Source organism: Salmo trutta, chromosome 8, assembly GCF_901001165.1.
Source record: "Salmo trutta chromosome 8, fSalTru1.1, whole genome shotgun sequence".
Taxonomy (NCBI): Eukaryota; Metazoa; Chordata; class Actinopteri; order Salmoniformes; family Salmonidae; genus Salmo; species Salmo trutta.
In genome coordinates, this window is record NC_042964.1 from 2,589,288 (window position 1) to 2,610,261 (window position 20,974).

At 46.0% G+C, this 20,974-nt stretch overlaps 1 protein-coding gene across 1 annotated transcript; it reads left to right on the forward strand.

Annotated features, from left to right (window-relative positions):
• Positions 1-680: 680 nt before the first annotated feature.
• Positions 681-19,025, forward strand: LOC115199197 (prospero homeobox protein 1-like). The gene is made up of 7 exons (XM_029761825.1): positions 681-1,137; positions 1,594-1,639; positions 14,113-14,589; positions 14,647-15,861; positions 15,984-16,091; positions 17,162-17,374; positions 17,974-19,025. The coding sequence occupies exons 1-7, from the start codon at positions 1,130-1,132 to the stop codon at positions 18,145-18,147; spliced, it is 2,241 nt and encodes a 746-aa protein (XP_029617685.1). The 5' UTR covers positions 681-1,129; the 3' UTR covers positions 18,148-19,025.
• Positions 19,026-20,974: the final 1,949 nt, after the last annotated feature.

Consider the following 20,974-nt stretch of genomic DNA (forward strand, 5'->3'; position numbering starts at 1 on the left):
CACACACACACACACACACACACACACACACACACACACACACACAGTGGTCTGCTCTGTTGTGAAATGACGAATGAGCATAATGTGTTTCCTTTACACACACAGCAATTACTGGAAAAAAGCACTGGACACACACACCCTCTGTTTCTATCCTCTCTACTTCCTCTCTCTCTATCCTCTCTCCCTCTCTTTTCCCCTGCATCCCTTTATCCCTCTCTGTCACCTTGCCTGAGGCTGTTTGAGTGCTCTCTCCTCCCTCCCTCCCTCCCTCCCTCCCTCCCTCCCTCCCTCCCTCCCTCCCTCTAAACAGGAATCAATGCACAAACACTTTATGCTGTCCATCAATTCTCTCATATCTCCTCCCGCCTCAGTTCTCACCCTTCCTTTCTCTTTTATCTCCCTTCCTGTTTTCTCTCTCTCCTCTCTTTTTCTCAATTCCTGTTATTTTGCTCTCATTCATCTTCCTCCCTTCCTGTTCTCTCTATCCACCTCTCTCTCTTTCTCCCACCCGTTGTCTCTCTCTCTCTCCATCCCTCTGGGATGCCCTATTTTTCCATTCCTGGTGCTGCTGTGTTCCCAGAGTGATATTGAAGTGTTAGATCAAACACACACACACACACACACCCACACACGCACACACACACACACACACACACACACACACACACACACACATCATCATCAGTCATTGGATGAGCTGCTTGATGTTGGGCCAAGTGGTTGACATGTTACAGACCTCAGAAAGAGGCAGCAGCAGAGAGAGAGAGAGAGAGAGAGAGAGAGATCATCCTCTGCTCTGTGCCAAAATAGAATTTAACTAAGCTAGCTATCTGTGAAATGGTTTATGGTCAGTTAAATACACTGGCTAAATAAATCTGTCCCCACACACACAGAAAAACACACACACTCTCGCTCCCACGTACACAGACTTCATAATTTCTCTGCATATGCTGTTGTTAATCCAGACAAATGACCCTCTCTCAGGCAGCTTTTGTTACCGCCATTGTTACCATAACAACCACAACCTTTTGGTTTTTGGGGGATGCTCTTACACTGAAGAGGAGAGATGGAGGATGGGAACGGGGACAGAGTGAGGCGGGTGTGTGTTACGGGCTAGACACTACAGCAGATGAACAGGTGAGATGATGTTTCCTATTCGTTAGTAAGTCATTAACCCTTCAATCAACCACAAAGGCCCTAAAAGCTGACAGAACTCCGGCATTAACCAAGCCAAGATGACAATAAAACACATTGTCCATGTAGCCAATGAAGTTTGCCATGTTTGCTGTCTGGGCCCTTCATGTGAATAAATGCTGTCTACAAATAAATCAATGTTTTTCCTTCTAGAGATAACAAAAAAATGGTTCATATTTGACTCCTTCAATCGAGGCTACGAGTTTCATTTCGGCTGTCAGTCAGTAGTGTTGTTCTAAATGACACCCTATTCCCTTGACTGGGGCCTAAAGTCAGGGTGTCATTTGGGACTGATAAAAATCTGTCAAATGATAGTCTTAAACCAACTGTTTATAATGATCGTTCCAAAGAGCCAATGAGAGACCTGGGGAATATGAACTCTGCTCTGTGATGTGATAGGACAGGAGCCAGGATTCCAATACTGGGATATCTGCCCACATGGAGAGTGAGTATGAATTCTAGTTGTCCCATGTAACTAACTACCTACAGCCACAATAGTATATAATATATATATAATCCCAGTGAATTTCAGTTTTGGCAAAGTCGTTAGTTCATTCTATATCACGTAGCTATACTTTTGTCTCCATAATAGACAGAGAGAAAGAGGAGATGGGGGAACAAGGGGGGTTCATGCCAACCGTGCCGTGAAGTGGACAACAGCTCGCGAGCCCGCCCTCACGCACCTTTTCGAAGCGTGCGTGGATGTCACAGGGAGATAGTGTATGTTAGGAAGCTAGAGATAGACAGACAGAGAGAGAGAGAGGGAACGAGGAGCAGCAATAACAGGAAACACTGCGCGCAGGGCTTTGCTTTCTACCGAGCGGATGCACTGACCAGAGCAAACAGAAGGGCACGAGAGGAGCGGTTGCAGACAAATAAAACGGGAAGAGGAACACTGGAAGAACACCTCAGAACTAACCGGTTCTAACGGTCTCACCGAGAGAGAGAGAGAAGAGTCGGTTTCCGTGCGGGGGGGTTATCCAATTCAGTGAGTTATTGTCGAAAGTCAATTCTACTTTTGGTTTGTCACACTGACTATACTCCGTGTGTCCTTTGCTGTGAAGTGCGCTGACCTGTGTGTCCGTCCATGTTTATGTATCCTAGCCTATTGTCAACTGCGACATACTGTACGTGCGCCGACAATTAATGGGCGGCAGATGCTCATTATGGAGGACTAAAACTGACATAATTAGAAATAAATTAATAAATAAAAGCACACATATAGATAAATACCTAAATAAATGCTCATATAAACACATAAATAAATAAATAAATGCTCATATAAACACATAAATACATGCTCATATAAACACATAAATAAATGGATGAATGAATGCATACAGATGACTAATTAATAGCAGTTTATTTTGTTCTATTAATTTTATATAATTTATTTCTGTATTTCTTCCTCCAATATGATAACGAGGGGGTGTCAAGCAAACATATGTGGCTGGTATCTAACAAACCATTGGTTGATCAATGCCACAGTGCGTTGCACTTGCCTGGGCTGCGTTCAGTATGACATAACGGTGTTCAACATTTTAAAGATCATGTTTAAACATTAGTACCCCCCTCCCCCCCCCCAAAAAAAACAAAAATGTGTAGAGCATACATGTATCAGTGTCACTTTTTTCCCGACATTAGAAATTGGAGATAAAATCTATTTTATGGTGCCGTGCTGAACACGCACCATGAAAACACACAAATGGAACATTGTCCTTGGTTGCCGTAGAAACCGGTGAACAACTGTGGAACACTGAGCCATTGGTTGCCAAGCTACACCAGGTAGCAGTGTTATGAGTGTGTTTGTTTTGACAATAAGTCACCGGGCTACACCCATATAGTTTTGAACCTAGAAGAAGGCAGAGAGACGGAGTCGACCGGGATCGGTGAGAGGAATATCCAGTTGGACAGAAAAGCACGGTATGCTAATGTTACTGAGTGAGTATCAAGCTAGCTAGCTTGGCTACAACTGAACGTTGAGTTGGCTGGCTAGCTAGCTGTGTTTAACAGTCAGACTCTACATTTTACACTTAGGTAGCTAGCTAGCTAGCTGTGTTTTACAGTCAGACTCTAAACTTTACACTTAGGTAGCTATTTAGCTAGATAATGAACTAAACTTCAAGTATCGTAAACCATTTAGCTAGCTACCGTAGCTACATATCTGTCAGATGTAAAGCAAGCAGGATCGTGGCATGTGTCAGAAGCAGTTGGCTAGCTCATCTTAGCTAGATCACATTAGCTAGTCAAGTTTCAAGTTTTATTAGTCGTATGTACAGGATACGCATGGTATACATGGTCCAATGAAATGCTTACTTGCAGGTTCCTTCTCGACAATGCAACAACAATACTAAATAAAAGAGAAGAATATGAACATAAAGTAAATGGCTCAGTAGATATAATAAATATTTTAGCACAAGTATAATACAGGAAGGCACAATTTATAGTCCAATATTTACATGTGTATTGGGGGGGGGGGGGGCAGTATATAAACTGAGCAGTATAATAACAGTCTGGTAGCGTGTGTGTGCTATGGTGTGAAGAATCAGAGCAGGTAGTCAGTCCAGTTCAACTTTTCAGCAAGTCTGATGGCTTGTAGACAGAAACTGTCTCTGAGCCTTTTGGTATCAGACCTCATGCTCCGATGCCGTTTGCTCGACGGTAAAAGGAGAGAATAGCTCGTGGCATGTGGTCCTTGATGACGCCTTGTGCCTTCCTCAGGCACCGTTTCCTGGATGGGTGGGAGCACCGTCCCAGTGACGTACTGGGCTGTCTTCACCACCCGCTGGAGGGCCTTGCTGTTGTGGACGGAGCAATTCCCGTACCAGGCCATGATGCAAACGCTCTCGATGGTGCAGCGTTAGTATTTGGAGAGGACCCTGGGTGGCGTGGCAAATTTCTTCAGCCCCCTGAGGAAGTAGAGTTGCTGTTGCGACCTCCTGACAAGAATGGTGGTGTTGTTGATCCATGACAAGTCCTCGGTGATGTGGACGCTGAGAAACTTAAAACTCGTGATTCTCTCTACTGCAGTCCCGTAGATGTGGATTGGGGCATGGACTGACTCATCGTTGTTGGTTATCAGGCGTACAACCGTGGTGTCGTCATGGAGACTAGATGATGGAGTTGGAGTCGTGCAAAGTCACACAGTCGTGGGTGAACAGGGAGTACAGCAGAGGACTGAGGACACACCCCTGGGGGTGCACCTGTGTTAAGAGTCAGTGTGGAGGAGGTGTTGTTGCTAACCCTCTTTCAGATGTAACTCGGAGGTGTAGCCTACTTTCTGAATTAAGCCATAGTTTATACCTAATTTAAGTGGGATGTCATTAAGCTAGCTAGCTAGCTAGGCTAATTCTCTACATCATCCATCTTTGAAACAGTTGGGAAGCAAAATTATGGTCTCAACAATCACAGGCATCTAAACTAGCAGCTAACCACAGTCAAATAAGGAAGAGCATGATGGAAGAAGTCCCCTATAAGCCACAATAAGGATTAGCCACAATAGTGGAATTTGCTGTTCGCCTTAGCGATTGTTAGTGAGATGAGACGTGGTGCCATAATATAAATAGTAGCTTAGCGAGCTATACGTTTAATGATTTCCTGGAGCCTAGTGGAGATGTATGGTCGTATCTAAGGCAGGAGATTTCTCTGCATCCAGGTTGAGGCTTGCTTCCAGCAGGAACATGGATCACTCCCTTGTCAGTAAGTCATGATATTGTTGTTTTCCGTTATATTGCATGATACAAGTTCCTCGGTGTCCACATCACTAAGGACCTATCATGGTCCAAACGCACCAACACAGTCGTGAAGAGGGCACGACAACGCTTCTTCCCCCTCAGGAGGCTGAAAAGATTTGGCATGGGCCCTCAGATCCTCAAAAAGTTTTACAGCTGCACCATTGAGAGCATCTTGACTGGCTGCATCACGGCTTGGTGTGGCAACTGCTTGGCATCCGACCAGAAGGTGGTGCGTATGGCCAAGTACTTTTTATCTTTGCATTGTTGGGAAAGGGCTCGTAAGTAAGCATTTCACGGTGAAGTTACACCTCTTGTATTTGACGCATGACAAATAACATTTTGATTTGATTTTGATAATAGGCAGGAGACCCAGTGCGAGGGCAGGGGTCTCTTTCTAGGAGACTCGCTACCTCGATCAGTCTCTCTTCAGGTGCTAGAGACAGACTGGTCCAAGGACTTCCAGAGCCACTACCTGCGATCTCTCCAGAGCACAGATAAATAAGCTATACTCCTAGTAAACCTCCTTCACTGTGGCGGCAGGTAGCCTAGTGGTTAGAGTGTAGGGGGGGCAGGTACAACTGAACGTTGAGTTGGCTGGCTAGCTAGCTGTGTTTAACAGTCAGACTCTACATTTTACACTTAGGTAGCTAGCTAGCTAGCTGTGTTTTACAGTCAGACTCTAAACTTTACACTTAGGTAGCTATTTAGCTAGATAATGAACTAAACTTCAAGTATCGTAAACCATTTAGCTAGCTACCGTAGCTACATATCTGTCAGAGCAAGATATGTAAAGCAAGCAGGATCGTGGCATGTGTCAGAAGCAGTTGGCTAGCTCATGTTAGCTAGATCACATTAGCTAGTCAAGTTTCAAGTTTTATTAGTCGTATTTACAGGATACGCATGGTATACATGGTCCAATGAAATGCTTACTTGCAGGTTCCTTCTCGACAATGCAACAACAATACTAAATAAAAGAGAAGAATATGAACATAAAGTAAATGGCTCAGTAGATATAATAAATATTTTAGCACAAGTATAATACAGGAAGGCACAATTTATAGTCCAATATTTACATGTGTATTGGGGGGGGGGGGGCAGTATATAAACTGAGCAGTATAATAACAGTCTGGTAGCGTGTGTGTGCTATGGTGTGAAGAATCAGAGCAGGTAGTCAGTCCAGTTCAACTTTTCAGCAAGTCTGATGGCTTGTAGACAGAAACTGTCTCTGAGCCTTTTGGTATCAGACCTCATGCTCCGATACCGTTTGCTCGACGGTAAAAGGAGAGAATAGCTCGTGGCATGTGGTCCTTGATGACGCCGTGTGCCTTCCTCAGGCACCGTTTCCTGGATGGGTGGGAGCACCGTCCCAGTGACGTACTGGGCTGTCTTCACCACCCGCTGGAGGGCCTTGCTGTTGTGGACGGAGCAATTCCCGTACCAGGCCATGTTGCAAACGCTCTCGATGGTGCAGCGTTAGTATTTGGAGAGGACCCTGGGTGGCGTGGCAAATTTCTTCAGCCACCTGAGGAAGTAGAGTTGCTGTTGCGACCTCCTGACAAGAATGGTGGTGTTGTTGATCCATGACAAGTCCTCGGTGATGTGGACGCTGAGAAACTTAAAACTCGTGATTCTCTCTACTGCAGTCCCGTAGATGTGGATTGGGGCATGGACTGACTCATCGTTGTTGGTTATCAGGCGTACAACCGTGGTGTCGTCATGGAGACTAGATGATGGAGTTGGAGTCGTGCAAAGTCACACAGTCGTGGGTGAACAGGGAGTACAGCAGAGGACTGAGGACACACCCCTGGGGGTGCACCTGTGTTAAGAGTCAGTGTGGAGGAGGTGTTGTTGCTAACCCTCTTTCAGATGTAACTCGGAGGTGTAGCCTACTTTCTGAATTAAGCCATAGTTTATACCTAATTTAAGTGGGATGTCATTAAGCTAGCTAGCTAGCTAGGCTAATTCTCTACATCATCCATCTTTGAAGCAGTTGGGAAGCAAAATTATGGTCTCAACAATCACAGGCATTTAAACTAGCAGCTAACCACAGTCAAATAAGGAAGAGCATGATGGAAGAAGTCCCCTATATGAAGCTAGTCACAATAAGGATTAGCCACAATAGTGGAATTTGCTGTTCGCCTTAGCGATTGTTAGTGAGATGAGACGTGGTGCCATAATATAAATAGTAGCTTAGCGAGCTATACGTTTAATGATTTCCTGGAGCCTAGTGGAGATGTATGGTCGTATCTAAGGCAGGAGATTTCTCTGCATCCAGGTTGAGGCTTGCTTCCAGCAGGAACATGGATCACTCCCTTGTCAGTAAGTCATGATATTGTTGTTTTCCGTTATATTGCATGATACAAGTTCCTCGGTGTCCACATCACTAAGGACCTATCATGGTCCAAACGCACCAACACAGTCGTGAAGAGGGCACGACAACGCTTCTTCCCCCTCAGGAGGCTGAAAAGATTTGGCATGGGCCCTCAGATCCTCAAAAAGTTTTACAGCTGCACCATTGAGAGCATCTTGACTGGCTGCATCACGGCTTGGTGTGGCAACTGCTTGGCATCCGACCAGAAGGTGGTGCGTATGGCCAAGTACTTTTTATCTTTGCATTGTTGGGAAAGGGCTCGTAAGTAAGCATTTCACGGTGAAGTTACACCTCTTGTATTTGACGCATGACAAATAACATTTTGATTTGATTTTGATAATAGGCAGGAGACCCAGTGCGAGGGCAGGGGTCTCTTTCTAGGAGACTCGCTACCTCGATCAGTCTCTCTTCAGGTGCTAGAGACAGACTGGTCCAAGGACTTCCAGAGCCACTACCTGCGATCTCTCCAGAGCACAGATAAATAAGCTGTACTCCTAGTAAACCTCCTTCACTGTGGCGGCAGGTAGCCTAGTGGTTAGAGTGTAGGGGGGGCAGGTAGCCTAGTGGTTAGAGTGTAAGGGTGGCAGGTAGCCTAGTGGTTAGAGTGTAGGGGCGGCAGGTAGCCTAGTGGTTAGAGTGTAGGGGGGCGGCAGGTAGCCTAGTGGTTAGAGTGTAGGGACGGCAGGTAGCCTAGTGGTTAGAGTGTAGGGGCGGCAGGTAGCCTAGTGGTTAGAGTGTAGGGATGGCAGGTACCCTAGTGGTTAGAGTGTAGGGGCGGCAGGTAGCCTAGTGGTTAGAGTGTAGGGACGGCAGGTAGCCTAGTGGTTAGAGCGTAGGGGTGGCAGGTAGCCTAGTGGTTAGAGCGTAGGGGCGGCAGGTAGCCTAGTGGTTAGAGCGTAGAGGCGGCAGGTATCCTAGTGGTTAGAGCGTAGGGGCGGCAGGTAGCCTAGTGGTTAGAGCGTAGGGGCGGCAGGTAGCCTAGTGGTTAGAGCGTAGGGGCGGCAGGTATCCTAGTGGTTAGAGCGTATTGGCGGCAGGTATCCTAGTGGTTAGAGCGTAGGGGCGGCAGGTAGTCTAGTGGTTAGAGCGTAGGGCGGCAGGTAGCCTAGTGGTTAAAGCGTAGGGGCGGCAGGTAGCCTAGTGGTTAGGGCGTAGGGGCGGCAGGTATCCTAGTGGTTAGAGCGTAGGGGCGGCAGGTAGCCTAGTGGTTAGAGCGTAGGGGCGGCAGGTAGCCTAGTGGTTAGAGCGTAGGGGCGGCAGGTAGCCTAGTGGTTAGAGCGTAGGGGCGGCAGGTAGCCTAGTGGTTAGAGCGTAGGGGCGGCAGGTATCCTAGTGGTTAGAGCGTAGGGGCGGCAGGTAGCCTAGTGGTTAGAGCGTAGGGGCGGCAGGTAGCCTAGTGGTTAGAGCGTAGGGGCGGCAGGTAGCCTAGTGGTTGGAGCGTAGGGGCGGCAGGTAGCCTAGTGGTTAGAGCGTAGGGGCGGCAGGTAGCCTAGTGGTTAGAGCGTAGGGGGGCAGGTAGCCTAGTGGTTAGAGCGTAGGGGCGGCAGGTAGCCTAGTGGTTAGAGCGTAGGGGCGGCAGGTAGCCTAGTGGTTAGAGCGTAGGGGCGGCAGGTAGCCTAGTGGTTAGAGCGTGGAGGCGGCAGGTAGCCTAGTGGTTAGAGCGTGGAGGCGGCAGGTAGCCTAGTGGTTAGAGCGTGGAGGCGGCAGGTAGCCTAGTGGTTAGAGCGTGGAGGCGGCAGGTAGCCTAGTGGTTAGAGCGTAGAGGCGGCAGGAAGCCTAGTGGTTAGAGCGTAGAGGCGGCAGGTAGCCTAGTGGTTAGAGCGTAGAGGCGGCAGGTAGCCTAGTGGTTAGAGCGTAGAGGCGGCAGGTAGCCTAGTGGTTAGAGCGTAGAGGCGGCAGGTAGCCTAGTGGTTAGAGCGTAGAGGCGGCAGGTAGCCTAGTGGTTAGAGCGTAGAGGCGGCAGGTAGCCTAGTGGTTAGAGCGTAGAGGCGGCAGGTAGCCTAGTGGTTAGAGCGTAGAGGCGGCAGGTAGCCTAGTGGTTAGAGCGTAGAGGAGGCAGGTAGCCTAGTGGTTAGAGCGTAGGGGCTGGCAGGTAGCCTAGTGGTTAGAGCGTAGAGGCGGCAGGTAGCCTAGTGGTTAGAGCGTAGAGGCGGCAGGTAGCCTAGTGGTTAGAGCGTAGAGGCGGCAGGTAGCCTAGTGGTTAGAGCGTAGAGGAGGCAGGTAGCCTAGTGGTTAGAGCGTAGGGGCTGGCAGGTAGCCTAGTGGTTAGAGCGTAGAGGCGGCAGGTAGCCTAGTGGCTAGAGTGGTTAGAGCGTAGAGGCGGCAGGTAGCCTAGTGGTTAGAGCGTAGAGGTGGCAGGTAGCCTAGTGGTTAGAGTGCTGGGCCAGTAATCGCAAGGTTGCTAGATCAAATCCCTGAGCTGATAAGGTAAAATTCTGTCGTTCTGCCCCTGAACAAAGCAGTTATTAACCCACTATTCCTAGGCTGTCATTGTAAATAACAGTTTGTTCTTAACTGACTTGTGTGGTTAAATAAATAAAAAAATTCACTGTGGCAGCCTGCCTGTGTGATGACATAGTATATTATCCAGGGCCAGTTGTTGGATTCTATTCACTCCAAAACCCAAGCTCTCTCCTCATGGACAAGTCTCTGAGACTATTATTAAAAACTCACCTCTGTCCCCAGGTGAGTCTGCTGGGCTGTGGGAACTCTACAGCAACACATCAACAAACCTGTTTCGAGGAAGGATGCAACTATCACTGCTTTCAAAGGCCACAGTCAAGTTTTCTGTATAAACAACTTGTTTTTTTTATTGTTTATTTATTTTATTTTTTTATTTTTTTAACTTCTGTGGTATAAGAGCTTGTGATTCAAAAGGTCTCGTGTCCAGGGTAAATACATCTTTATTCATGTATATCCGACACATCAACACAGGCTTGTCAACTAATATATATATATATATATATATATATATATCTATATCCCAGACAAGATTTAAGAATGGTACAAGTAGACAAAGTGACTATAAGACAGTGCTTGTGTCTGCAGCTGTTGGTATGAATTTGAGTGGTTACATACAATACATGTTGATAGAATGGCTGAGTGACAGAGAGACTGTTGCTGTACTCCTCCAGGTAAGGACCTTGTTTCCGGGTACCACTAAAGGCCACAGTCTTCAGCCAGGCAGCTTGAAGATGTCACCATCCAGGCCTGTTTCACAGCATGCAGTCGCCTGATACATTGTTTACCTTTCATCACCAAAGACATGTTAGCGTTTACTGCACATGTTGCTGAAACGATTCAATCTTTTTGTTCGTGTCATTGATTATATGGAAATTCACATACAATATTCAGTTCATAAGCATTGACTGTAATACCTCTAAGGATCGGGTAGGCAGCCCTGGGCCTGGATTCAATTGATGAAACTGTACTGAAGACCGTTCAAGATTGCCGCAGCCACTTCATGTTTTTGTGTGTGTTGAATTTAGGAAATCACTGAACTGATCAATTAGCACAGTTGGTCAGGGCTGTGTTCAGTACATAACATAATGGAATGTTCAATTGATGAAACTGTACTGAAGACGTGTAGAAAAAAAAAAAATTGGGAGTGGTTGGGTTTGTGGGGTCTTAAATTGCACCGCTGACCTTTTTCAATACACCACTCGTTGCTTCAAGCCACACCCTGGCACTCCCACCGAACGGAGAAAACGTTTCTGTTCCAAGAACGTTTTTGGGAAAACGTGTCGTTCAATACAAACCGTTACGCATCGTAAAAAAACGATCAAGCGAACTGAACGCACCCCGAGGCCAAAATCCTGCAGTACCCGCGGCACTCCAGGAACAGGGTTGCATACCCCTGCTGTGGGATTCTGGGGTGAAAGGACTGCTCTGTAAGGTATTGGGCGACAGCTTTCTTCCAGAGCAATAGCTATCTAGGTCCTAGGATAACCTCCACCTTGTCAATGTAATTGAATTGCACTCAAAGACAGTCTAGGAAAAAACTGATCCTAAAATCAGTACGTGACTGTGTGCCCTGGCCTGTCAGCCGGCAATGCCACTCCATCTGAAATGCAACAAAAACAACTTGAATCAGAATTATCTTATTTCGAAAATGTTGCTAGTTAGCTAATGAAACATTATTGTAAATGCGCACAAGCCTAATCAGCCAAATTATATGAAAACAACAAAGCCTATTTGCAGTGAAATTAGGAGGGACATTTTGTTTCTGGACAACTTTCTGTCACCAATTCATCAAACAGGCAGAGGGACAAAGTAGTTTTACAAAAATGTGTTCAATAGTCAGTAACTAGCTGCTAGTCTTTAAAATATAGCTACCAGTTATATAGCTAGTTGTTGTTTTCTATAAACCTAGCTACTGTTACAGATGGTGGGAGTAAGCTAACTTTAGCTTTCCCCCCGAAGTTACAATAATTTTTTTTTAGCCTTTTATTTTAGGTAAATTCCTTGCCTAGTTAAAAGAGCAAATTCTTATTTGTTGGGTTAACTGCCTTGTTCAGGGGTTGTCAGCTCAGGGATTTGATCTAACAACCTTTCGGTTACTAGTCCAACGCTCTAACCACTAGGCTACGCTGCAGCCTCAAGATAGCTGGCTAGTTAATGGCATTTTTTTTAATCAACTTTATCAATCAGATGAACAGCTAGCAAATGTATCCGTTCACCAATGTGTAACTTGTAGCAGCTAGCTGATAAGTTGTCGATGCGTGCATCCACACGGGAAATCCGGTAATCTGGAGATACGTCGTTCTCAGCAGGGGCCAGCACTGCCACAGGTCTATGTGAAGATAGCCACAATAGTGGAATATTCGGTTCGCCTTCAAAATAAACGTACGGCACTGAAAGTGACGCAAACGGATACAAATAGTGGAATCATGCCATTTTGGACTAAATAACACGTTTGGAATGTTGCTATATGAATTAAAGAAAACACAATTTAATTTGACAAAAAAAAGGACAAATCAGTTAATCGCACAGTGGATGTAAATAGACTTAATAATTGTATATTATTTTTATTTAACCTTTTTATTTAACTAGGCAAGGAATTGCATTTAAACATCAGCTATCTGAGCAGCTAACAGATCGCTGCAGCTGTACATAGCCCATCTGTAAATAGCCCACCCAATCTACCTACCTCATCCCCATAATGTTTTTATTTACTTTTCTGCTCTTTTGCACACCAGGATCACTACTTACACACCATCATCTGCTCATTTATCACTCCAGTGTTAATCTGCTAAATTGTAATTACTTCACTACTATGGCCTATTTATTGCCTACCTCCTCACGCCATTTGCACAAACTGTATATAGACTATTTTTTTCTATTGTGTTATTGACTGTACGCTTGTTTACTCCATGTGTAACTCTGTGTTGTTTGTGTCACACTGCTTTGCTTTATCTTGGCCAGGTCGCAGTTGTAAATGAGAACTTGTTCTCAACTGGCCTACCTGGTTAAATAAAGGTGAAATTAAATAATTAAATTACTCCATTTCAGCCAGCCTCACTCCATTTCATGGAACCAAGATCCATGGGTATCAGCCTATTCAGTGACACCCAAAGAACACAACGTTGAAGAGTTTACACAGATATTAGCATTGTAGCTGATATTAGCATTGTAGCTGATATTAGCATTGTAGCTGATATTAGCATTGTAGCTGATATTAGCATTGTTGCTGATATTAACATTGTAGCAGATATTAGCATTGTAGCAGATATTAGCATTGTAGCAGATATTAGCATTGTAGCAGATATTAGCATTGTAGCAGATATTAGCATTGTAGCAGATATTAGCATTGTGGCAGATATTAGCATTGTAGCTGATATTAGCATTGTAGCTGATATTGCAGGACTTTGACTGTGGGAAATCACCTCCCCAGTCAGTCTATTTGTACGTATTGGATATTAATATCGCAATGTATAGACTTTTTTATTAAATTTATTTTTATTTTTTATTTAACCTTTTATTTAACTAGGCAAGTCAGTTAAGAACAAATTCTTATTTACAATGACGAATTCTACCCCATTTTATGGACCCAAGATCAATAGGTATCCGCCTAGTCAGTGACACCCAAACGAACACAACTGTGAAGAGAGATCGAATTTGAATAATTGAATATTTATCTATTTTTAGGCTGTTGGATTATATAGTTAATGTTGCAACGGAATTATAGTAACCCCCTACCATGGTGACCATGGTGACTGATGTGACCTATTCACTGTAGGGTTAAACTGCCACACATTTAGTTGAATTAATTTATGGATTATAGCTAGATTCAAATCCTATTTAAAATGTCACTTTCTCTTTTGTCTGTCTCTCTCTCTGTGTGTGTGTGTGTGTGTCTGCCTGCCTGTCTCTTTCTGCCTGCCTGTCCGTCATGTTTGTCTATATATGATAGAAGTACAGTGAAGTGTGTGTGTGTGTGTGTGTGTGTTATCACTGTCAAGTAGGACAACTGCTTTCACACTGCTACCTCTCTACCTCAACTGTTGTCATCTCTCTGTGTGTGTGTGTGTGTGTGTGTGTGTGTGTGTGTGTGTGTGTGTGTGTGTGTGTTCGCACTGTTGGGGTGTGCACGTGTAGGATGAGACAGGAGAGAGGGTAAAACATCTGAATAAACAGAATTTCTAGAGGGAGATCTGACTAACTTCTCACTTTACTGCCACACTCCACTGAAGTGACTTTATGGGTTTAGTGGGCATTTCTCTGACCAGGTGCCCGAAATGGGGTGTAAGGTACGGTCACAATGGGTTTATCACTTTAAACACAAAAACAGTTTAATATTTTCTCTCTTTGCAGAAACAGTCATCGACGAGGAGAAGAGAAGACTCCATGGATTCCCCTTCTGATCTGTTTGGTCGTCAGTCCTCCCTGATTTCTCCCTTTGACCCGTATCCTAACCCCTCCACCGCCCTTGACCTCCCCAGACACATCACACCCTCTGGAGGGGGGCACGGTGCACCCTACCCTGGAGCAAACCCCTCCTCCCAACCCCACTACCCCCTCATCCACCACCTGCTGCAGCCTGGTGGAGCCCCCATGAGGTCCAGGGGGCAATTACACCTAGACAGATATAACAGGGAAGAGGAAGGGATGGAGGGGGAGAAGGAGGAAGGGATGGGTGGACGGTTGGTAGGGGCGGGGGGGAAGAGGCTGAGTGGCGCCGCCCTAGTGGCGGACTGGAGCTATGACATGATGAGAGTGAAACGATTGAGACTGGAGAGTCTAGTTTTCGGAGATGGAGAGATAGGCTTAGAGGAAGAAGAGGAGGAGGAGGAGGAGAAAGGGAGGAGGAATGCAGAGAGGGGGAACAGGGAGAAAGGGCGGGAGGGGAGGAGGAGGAGAAGGGAGAGAGAGGAGCTGAAAGAACAGTTGGAAGAGGCGAGAGGAAGACTGAAGACCTTGCAGGAGAAAGTATGGAAAGCATTCGGAGAGAGATCCGCTCAGGAGGAGGAGAAGAGGTGGAGCGGAGGAGAGCAGGAGGAGGATGGCGATGGAGAGATGAACAAAGAGGAGGAGGAGACGGCAAAAGGCATCACTGAAGAAGAAGTGGGAGAAATAGACCATCTCTCTCTTCCCTTCATCCCCTCTTCTCCCCATTTCCAAGGCATCGCTAAACAAGACCGAAAAGCGGAGGATCACGAGAAAAGGAGTGAAGAACAGAGGAACGTGAACGGAGGAGGTGGGGGGTTTTTGGAGGGGGTTTTGAAGAGGGCGGCAGTGTGGATGGGGTGTGGGGTGGTGAGGGGGGAGTGGGAGCGTTTTGGAGGGGAGCAGAAGTTTGCCCAAGCTTTGAAACAGGAACTGGGAAGCGCTGTAGCTCGAGTCATCGATAGGGTCCTCCGTCTATACACCCAAAACGACCCTCTACCTCCCTCCATTCATCCTTCACCCGGAGAGGGAAGGAACGCGGGAGGAGGCGGAGGAGGAGTGTGGGCAGCCCTGAGAGAGAGGGAGGAGAGGAGGGAGAGAGGAAGCGGGGGAGGTTCAGCAACACACGACCAACCTCCCCACTCAAACGGAGCTCCGCCCCCCCACCCCCACCAGGAACAATCTGAAGCGTTGCCGTTGATTACCCGTCGCCCCGACAACCGCCGAAACAATCTTCTACCCCCCAACAACCGCACTAAAAACACTCTTCTCCCTCCTCACCCCTTCCCCCCTCTCTGCCAGCCTCACCCCGCCCTCCTCCCCCCCTCCTCTCGTCATAAGGACTCCTCCCCCTTCCTCCCGCCCTCCTCCTGCCCGCTCCCCATCCCCCTCCTCCACTACACCATGCAACAGCTCTTCACTCGTTCTCTCTCTCACCTTCCTCCTCTCCACAAAGGGGGCATTATGAACTCTGATGTTTACATGGAGGGGAACCCTTTCCCCAACCTCCTCACCTCCGCCTCCTCCTCCTCTCATCCCTCCTTCCCTCCCCTCGCTGTGATGGAGGGATTGGATCGGCTGGATGGAGGGCTGCAACATCATCATGAGAGGGATGGAGGGATGAGAGGAGGAAGGGACGGAGGGATGGATTCTGGGATATATCTCGGTCTGGGTTCAATATCCTTTTTCTGGAGGAGTGGAGTGAGAAAAAGTGTGTGTGTGTGTGTGTGTGTGTGTGTGTGTGTGTGTGTGTGCCGCGCGCGCGCGCGATCTCCGTACTACTCCTTAACCATGGTTACTCTCAGGAGGGTTTGTCTCCCTGTCATCTGAAGAAAGCCAAACTGATGTTCTTCTACGCTAGATACCCCAGCTCTAACACGCTCAAGACTTATTTCCCTGATGTCAAGGTATTGTATTACACAAACACACACATGGACTCTACAAGGTGTTGAAAGCGTTCCACAGGGATACCGGCCCATGTGGACTACAATGCTTCCTGCAGTTGTGTCAAGTTGGCTGGATGTCCTTTGGGTGGTGGACTGTTCTTGATACACACAGGAAACTGTTGTGAGTGAAAAACCCAGCAGCGTTGTAGTTCTTGACACAAATCAATGCATCTGGCACCTACTACCATACCCCGTTCAAAGGCACTTAAATCTTTTGTCTTGCCCATTCACCCTCTGAATGGCACACATACACAATCCATGTCTCAATTGTCTCAAGGGTTAACAATCATTCTTTAAACTGTCTCCTCCCCTTCATCTACACTGATTGAAGTGACATCAATAAGGGATCGTAGCTTTCACCTGGATTCACCTAGTCAGTCTGTCATGGAAAGAGCAGGAGTTCCTAATATTTTGTACAGTCAGTGTACTTCCCTGATGTCAAGGTACCAGTGTGCCCTCTAGTGAAACTATAATCAACTACAACAACACTGACTGATACAATACAACTGTATCAAAGTTACCTCTGGACATCTCTCTTTCTCTCTCTCCTCTCTTTCTTCATCTCTCTTTCTCTCTCCCTCTCTCCCTCTCTCCTCTCTCTTCATCTCTCTTTCTCTCTCTCTCCCTCTCTCCTCTCTCTTCATCTCTCTCTCCCTCTCTCTTCATCTCTCTTTCTCCCTCTCTCCTCTCTCTTTCTCTCTCTCCATCTCTCTTTCTCTCTCCTCTCTTTCTTCATCTCTCTCTCTCCCTCCCTCTCTCCTCTCTCTCTTCATCTCTCTCTCCCTCTCTCCTCTCTCTTCATCTCTCTTTCTCTCTCTCTCCTCTCTCTCTTTCTCTCTCTCCTCTCTCTCTTCATCTCTCTTTCTCTCTCCCTCTCTCCTCTCTTTCTTCATCTCTCTCTCTCCCTCTCTCCTCTCTCTCTTCATCTCTCTCTCCCTCTCTCTTCATCTCTCTTTCTCTCTCTCTCCCTCTCTCCTCTCTCTCTTCATCTCTCTCTCCTCTCTCTCTTCATCTCTCTTTCCCACCTGTAGTTCAACCGCTGTGTGACCTCCCAGCTCATCAAGTGGTTCAGTAACTTCCGTGAGTTCTTCTACATCCAGATGGAGCGCTTCGCCAGGCAGGCTGCCCGCGATGGTGCACCCTGCCTGGGGAGAGATAGCAGAGAGACCCCCCTATGCCTGGGCCGGGACACTGAGCTCTATCGCATACTGAACATGCATTATAACAAGAGCAACGACTACCAAGTAAGTGTGAGGGGTGTAGGGACTAGCTGTCTATCTGTCTGTGTATCTCTCTTATACATGCACATTGAATGCCTCTCTCTCTCCTCCTCCTTCCTTCTCTCTCACCCTCCCTCTCCTTCCTCCTCTCTCTTTCTCTCTCACCCTCCCTTTCCTCCTTCCTCCTCTCTCTTTCTCTCTCTCACCCTCCCTCTCCTTCCTCCTCTCTCTTTCTCTCTCTCACCCTCCCTCTCCTTCCTCCTCTCTCTTTCTCTCTCACCCTCCCTCTCCTCCCCCCTCCTTCCTCCTTTCTCTCTCTCTCTCCCTCTCCTCGTCCCTCCTTACTTTCTCTCTCTCTCACCCCCCCTCTCCTTCCCCCTCCTTCCTCCTCTCTCTTTCTCTCTCTCACCCTCCCTCTCCTCCCCCCTCCTCTCTCTCTCTCTCACTCCCTCTCTCCTTCCTCTTTCTCTCTCTCACCCGCCCTCTCCTCCCCCCTCCTTACTTTCTCTCTCTCTCACCCACCCTTCCTCCTCTCTCTTTCTCTCTCACCCTCCCTCTCCTCCCCCTCCTTCCTCCTCTCTCTCTCTCCCCCTCCCTCTCTCCTTCCTCCTCTCTCTCTCTAGGTTCCTGACAGGTTTGTGGAGATAGCAGAGTTAGCACTGAGAGAGTTCTACACGGCGATACAGACTGGGAGAGATAGTGACCCCTGCTGGAAGAAATACATTTACAAGATTATCTGTAAACTAGATAGCCCTGTTCCGGATAGTTTTAGGCTGCCTGGCTGTCCAATGGGCTGAGGAGAGGACACGCACACAAACCGCAAGGGACACACACACACACACACACAATGAGCTGACGAATAAAATGTAAAATATGTCACTAGTATAAATTGACACGTTGAACTAATTGTAAACGTGCTCTATTGGAGAGGTATACAACACATGCTATACTATTACAAACTACTGCACAATGTGTTCTGTCCTGAATCTCTCTCTGGTCGTTGGTCGCTATAGTTCGCTGGCTCTTATTGGCTGTGTTACTCAATACCACATCTGGGTTCAAATAGTATTTAGTGTTTGTTTTTTGCTCGCCTGGAGTGCCAGACTATTATATTAGTGCCATTGCAACTGGTAAACTCAATCAAGCACAGAGGGTATTTGTAATGATTTCAAATAGCATGTGAGGTCATAGAGATGGAAAGAGGTCTCCTCTTTTGTAATGATTTCAAATAGCATGTGAGGCCATAGAGATGGAAAGAGGTCTCCTCTTTTGTAATGATTTCAAATAGCATGTGAGGCCATAGAGATGGAACGAGGTCTCCTCTTTGTATCTGTGCCATTATGGTGTCTCTGACAGAATGGGAAGCGCCATTGACGCTATCTCTATTTTTATGCTAATATTTGTGATTTACCTCTACCTGCAGTACCTGCAGTGCTGTAGTCCTGAACCAAACCATGGCACCCAATTTGAAAAAGAAGACAATGGTCTGATCATTGGCTGATCGCTCCCAACCCATTAGAATCCCCACCAAGTTGACTACTTTAAAATGGTGGAAACCCTCACTGGCAATGTCCATGCAAAAACAGGTTAAATCCAAGTTTATTCCTCTGACTATCTCTGTTTGAACTCAGATCTGCTCTATCCAATCCAAAACCATAAAGATCTCTGGAAATGGCTCTATGGTCAAATTCTTCTATACATTCATTCATAATATTGAATATTATTTTTGTTTACTTGTTTACTATACTGTTGTTTAGTTGTTGTTAAGAGTAAGATACATAAACACACATGTGTATATGTGTATGTATGTATGTGTGTATGTATGTGTGTGTGTATGTGTATATATGTGTATATGTGTGTGTGTATATATGTGTGTATATGTGTGTGTGTGTGTGTATATGTATATATATATATATATATTACACAGCATTCCAGCCTTTTTAACATATAAATAGAAATACTAGAATTGAGAATATTAATTATATAAATTATATTTCTATGGTTTATTATGATTTGTTTATACAGTATATTACAAGATCTGTGCCTCAGCTTTTTTTTGAAGATTTTTGATGCTATTACACACTCACACACACAGGCACACACTTTTGATGTTATGACATAATTATTGTAATAAATGAAGGAAGGGTTGAATAATGGGGGAAACAGAGGAAAAGGGGGAAAATAAAAGGATGGAAGATAAAATGGAGTATAACAATGTGTTTTTTCCCCCATGACAGGATGACGAACACACACTATGAATGGGCAACACACCATTCTCTGTCTCTGTGTCTGTCTCTCTGTCTCGCTCTGTCTCTCTCTCTCTCTGTCTCTCTCTCTGTCTCTCTCTGTCTCTCTCTCTCTCTCTCTCTCTGTCTCTCTCTCTGTCTCTCTCTCTGTCTCTCGGGTCAGTAAAGTCCTCCAGGTAGTGTGTGTGTGTGTGTGTGTGTGTGTGTGTGTTTGTGTGTGTGGCTCTGTGTCAGGTGGTTAGACTTAGTCGTGGATTGAGCTGCTTAAAACACCTTGTCATAGGAGTATTAGTGTGTCGGCTACCAGACTGCAACACACATAGGGAGACACGCACAGGTCTTGGTATTCCAGATATGTGTCCTAAAACAGGACTAAATTAGTCCCTCTTATATCAGACCTTCTGTTGTCGCATAGCTTCCCAGAAGGTGGCACATAATGTTCTGAGAACCATATGTTTTGATGTGAGAGTGTGGTGAGATAGCGTGATTGTCCTACGGTTATTTTGCATACAACTTTTCCACAACTTTCTGGGAAAGGAGCAGGATTTGTTGCTTGTCTTCGGGAACATTCTCAGGACATGAATGATAGGGAAACATTTTCGATTTCGCGCCTAAATAGATATACCCAAACGTAGTTCTTTTTCATGAGATGGCCATAAACAATAACTGGTAATGTTGCATACTGTAGCTTCAGAATGTCTGGAACACATCTGTCTGGTATAAAAAAACGGTGTTATACATTCCTGATCTATACTCACCTTTTGTGGACACAAGTTCAAGTACATAGTACAAATATAATGAAAATATGAAAATATCCTATATGATTTCAACAGAAGTGGAGCAATAGGGCTTGAAATGACTGAACTGCTTTCTAAATATAGTAACAATCAAATTATAAAATTACTTAGTGTAAGATTTCACCTTTCTTATAACTGGCAAATAAATAGGATCAAACTTAGTGACAGAAGAATATTGGCACCATTTCATATAGTCAACGACAGAGAATGTTCTCCTAAATGTCCCCACTGAGTGGCGCAGAAACACTTGCTACAACTTCAGCTTTAAGTACAAAGTGATTTCTAACACGTTTGAGGTAAGACCCAGAAGCAGACAGCGTTGAAGAAACAAAAGTTTATTCCTAACAACAGGGGCAGGCAAACGACACTTCAAGGCAGGCAGGGGTCAATAATCCAGAGAAGGTAAACAGGGACCAGAACAACAGGCAGTCGCAGGGTCAGGGCAGACAGAACGGTCAAAACCGGGAAGGACTAGAAAACAGGAAGCAGGGAAAAACGCTGCTAGGTTTGACGAACAAAACGAAATGACAACAGACAAACAGAGAACACAAGTATAAATACACAGGGGATAATGGGGAAGA

What these genes read in the sequence shown, in the direction of transcription:
- LOC115199197 (XM_029761825.1), top strand. An exon ending in AGGAAGAAGAGGAGGAGGAG is followed by an intron (nt 14,590 to 14,646) that starts GAGGAGAAAGGG and finishes GGGCGGGAGGGG; the next exon opens with AGGAGGAGGAGAAGGGAGAG. An exon ending in ACAAGAGCAACGACTACCAA is followed by an intron (nt 17,375 to 17,973) that starts GTAAGTGTGAGG and finishes CTCTCTCTCTAG; the next exon opens with GTTCCTGACAGGTTTGTGGA.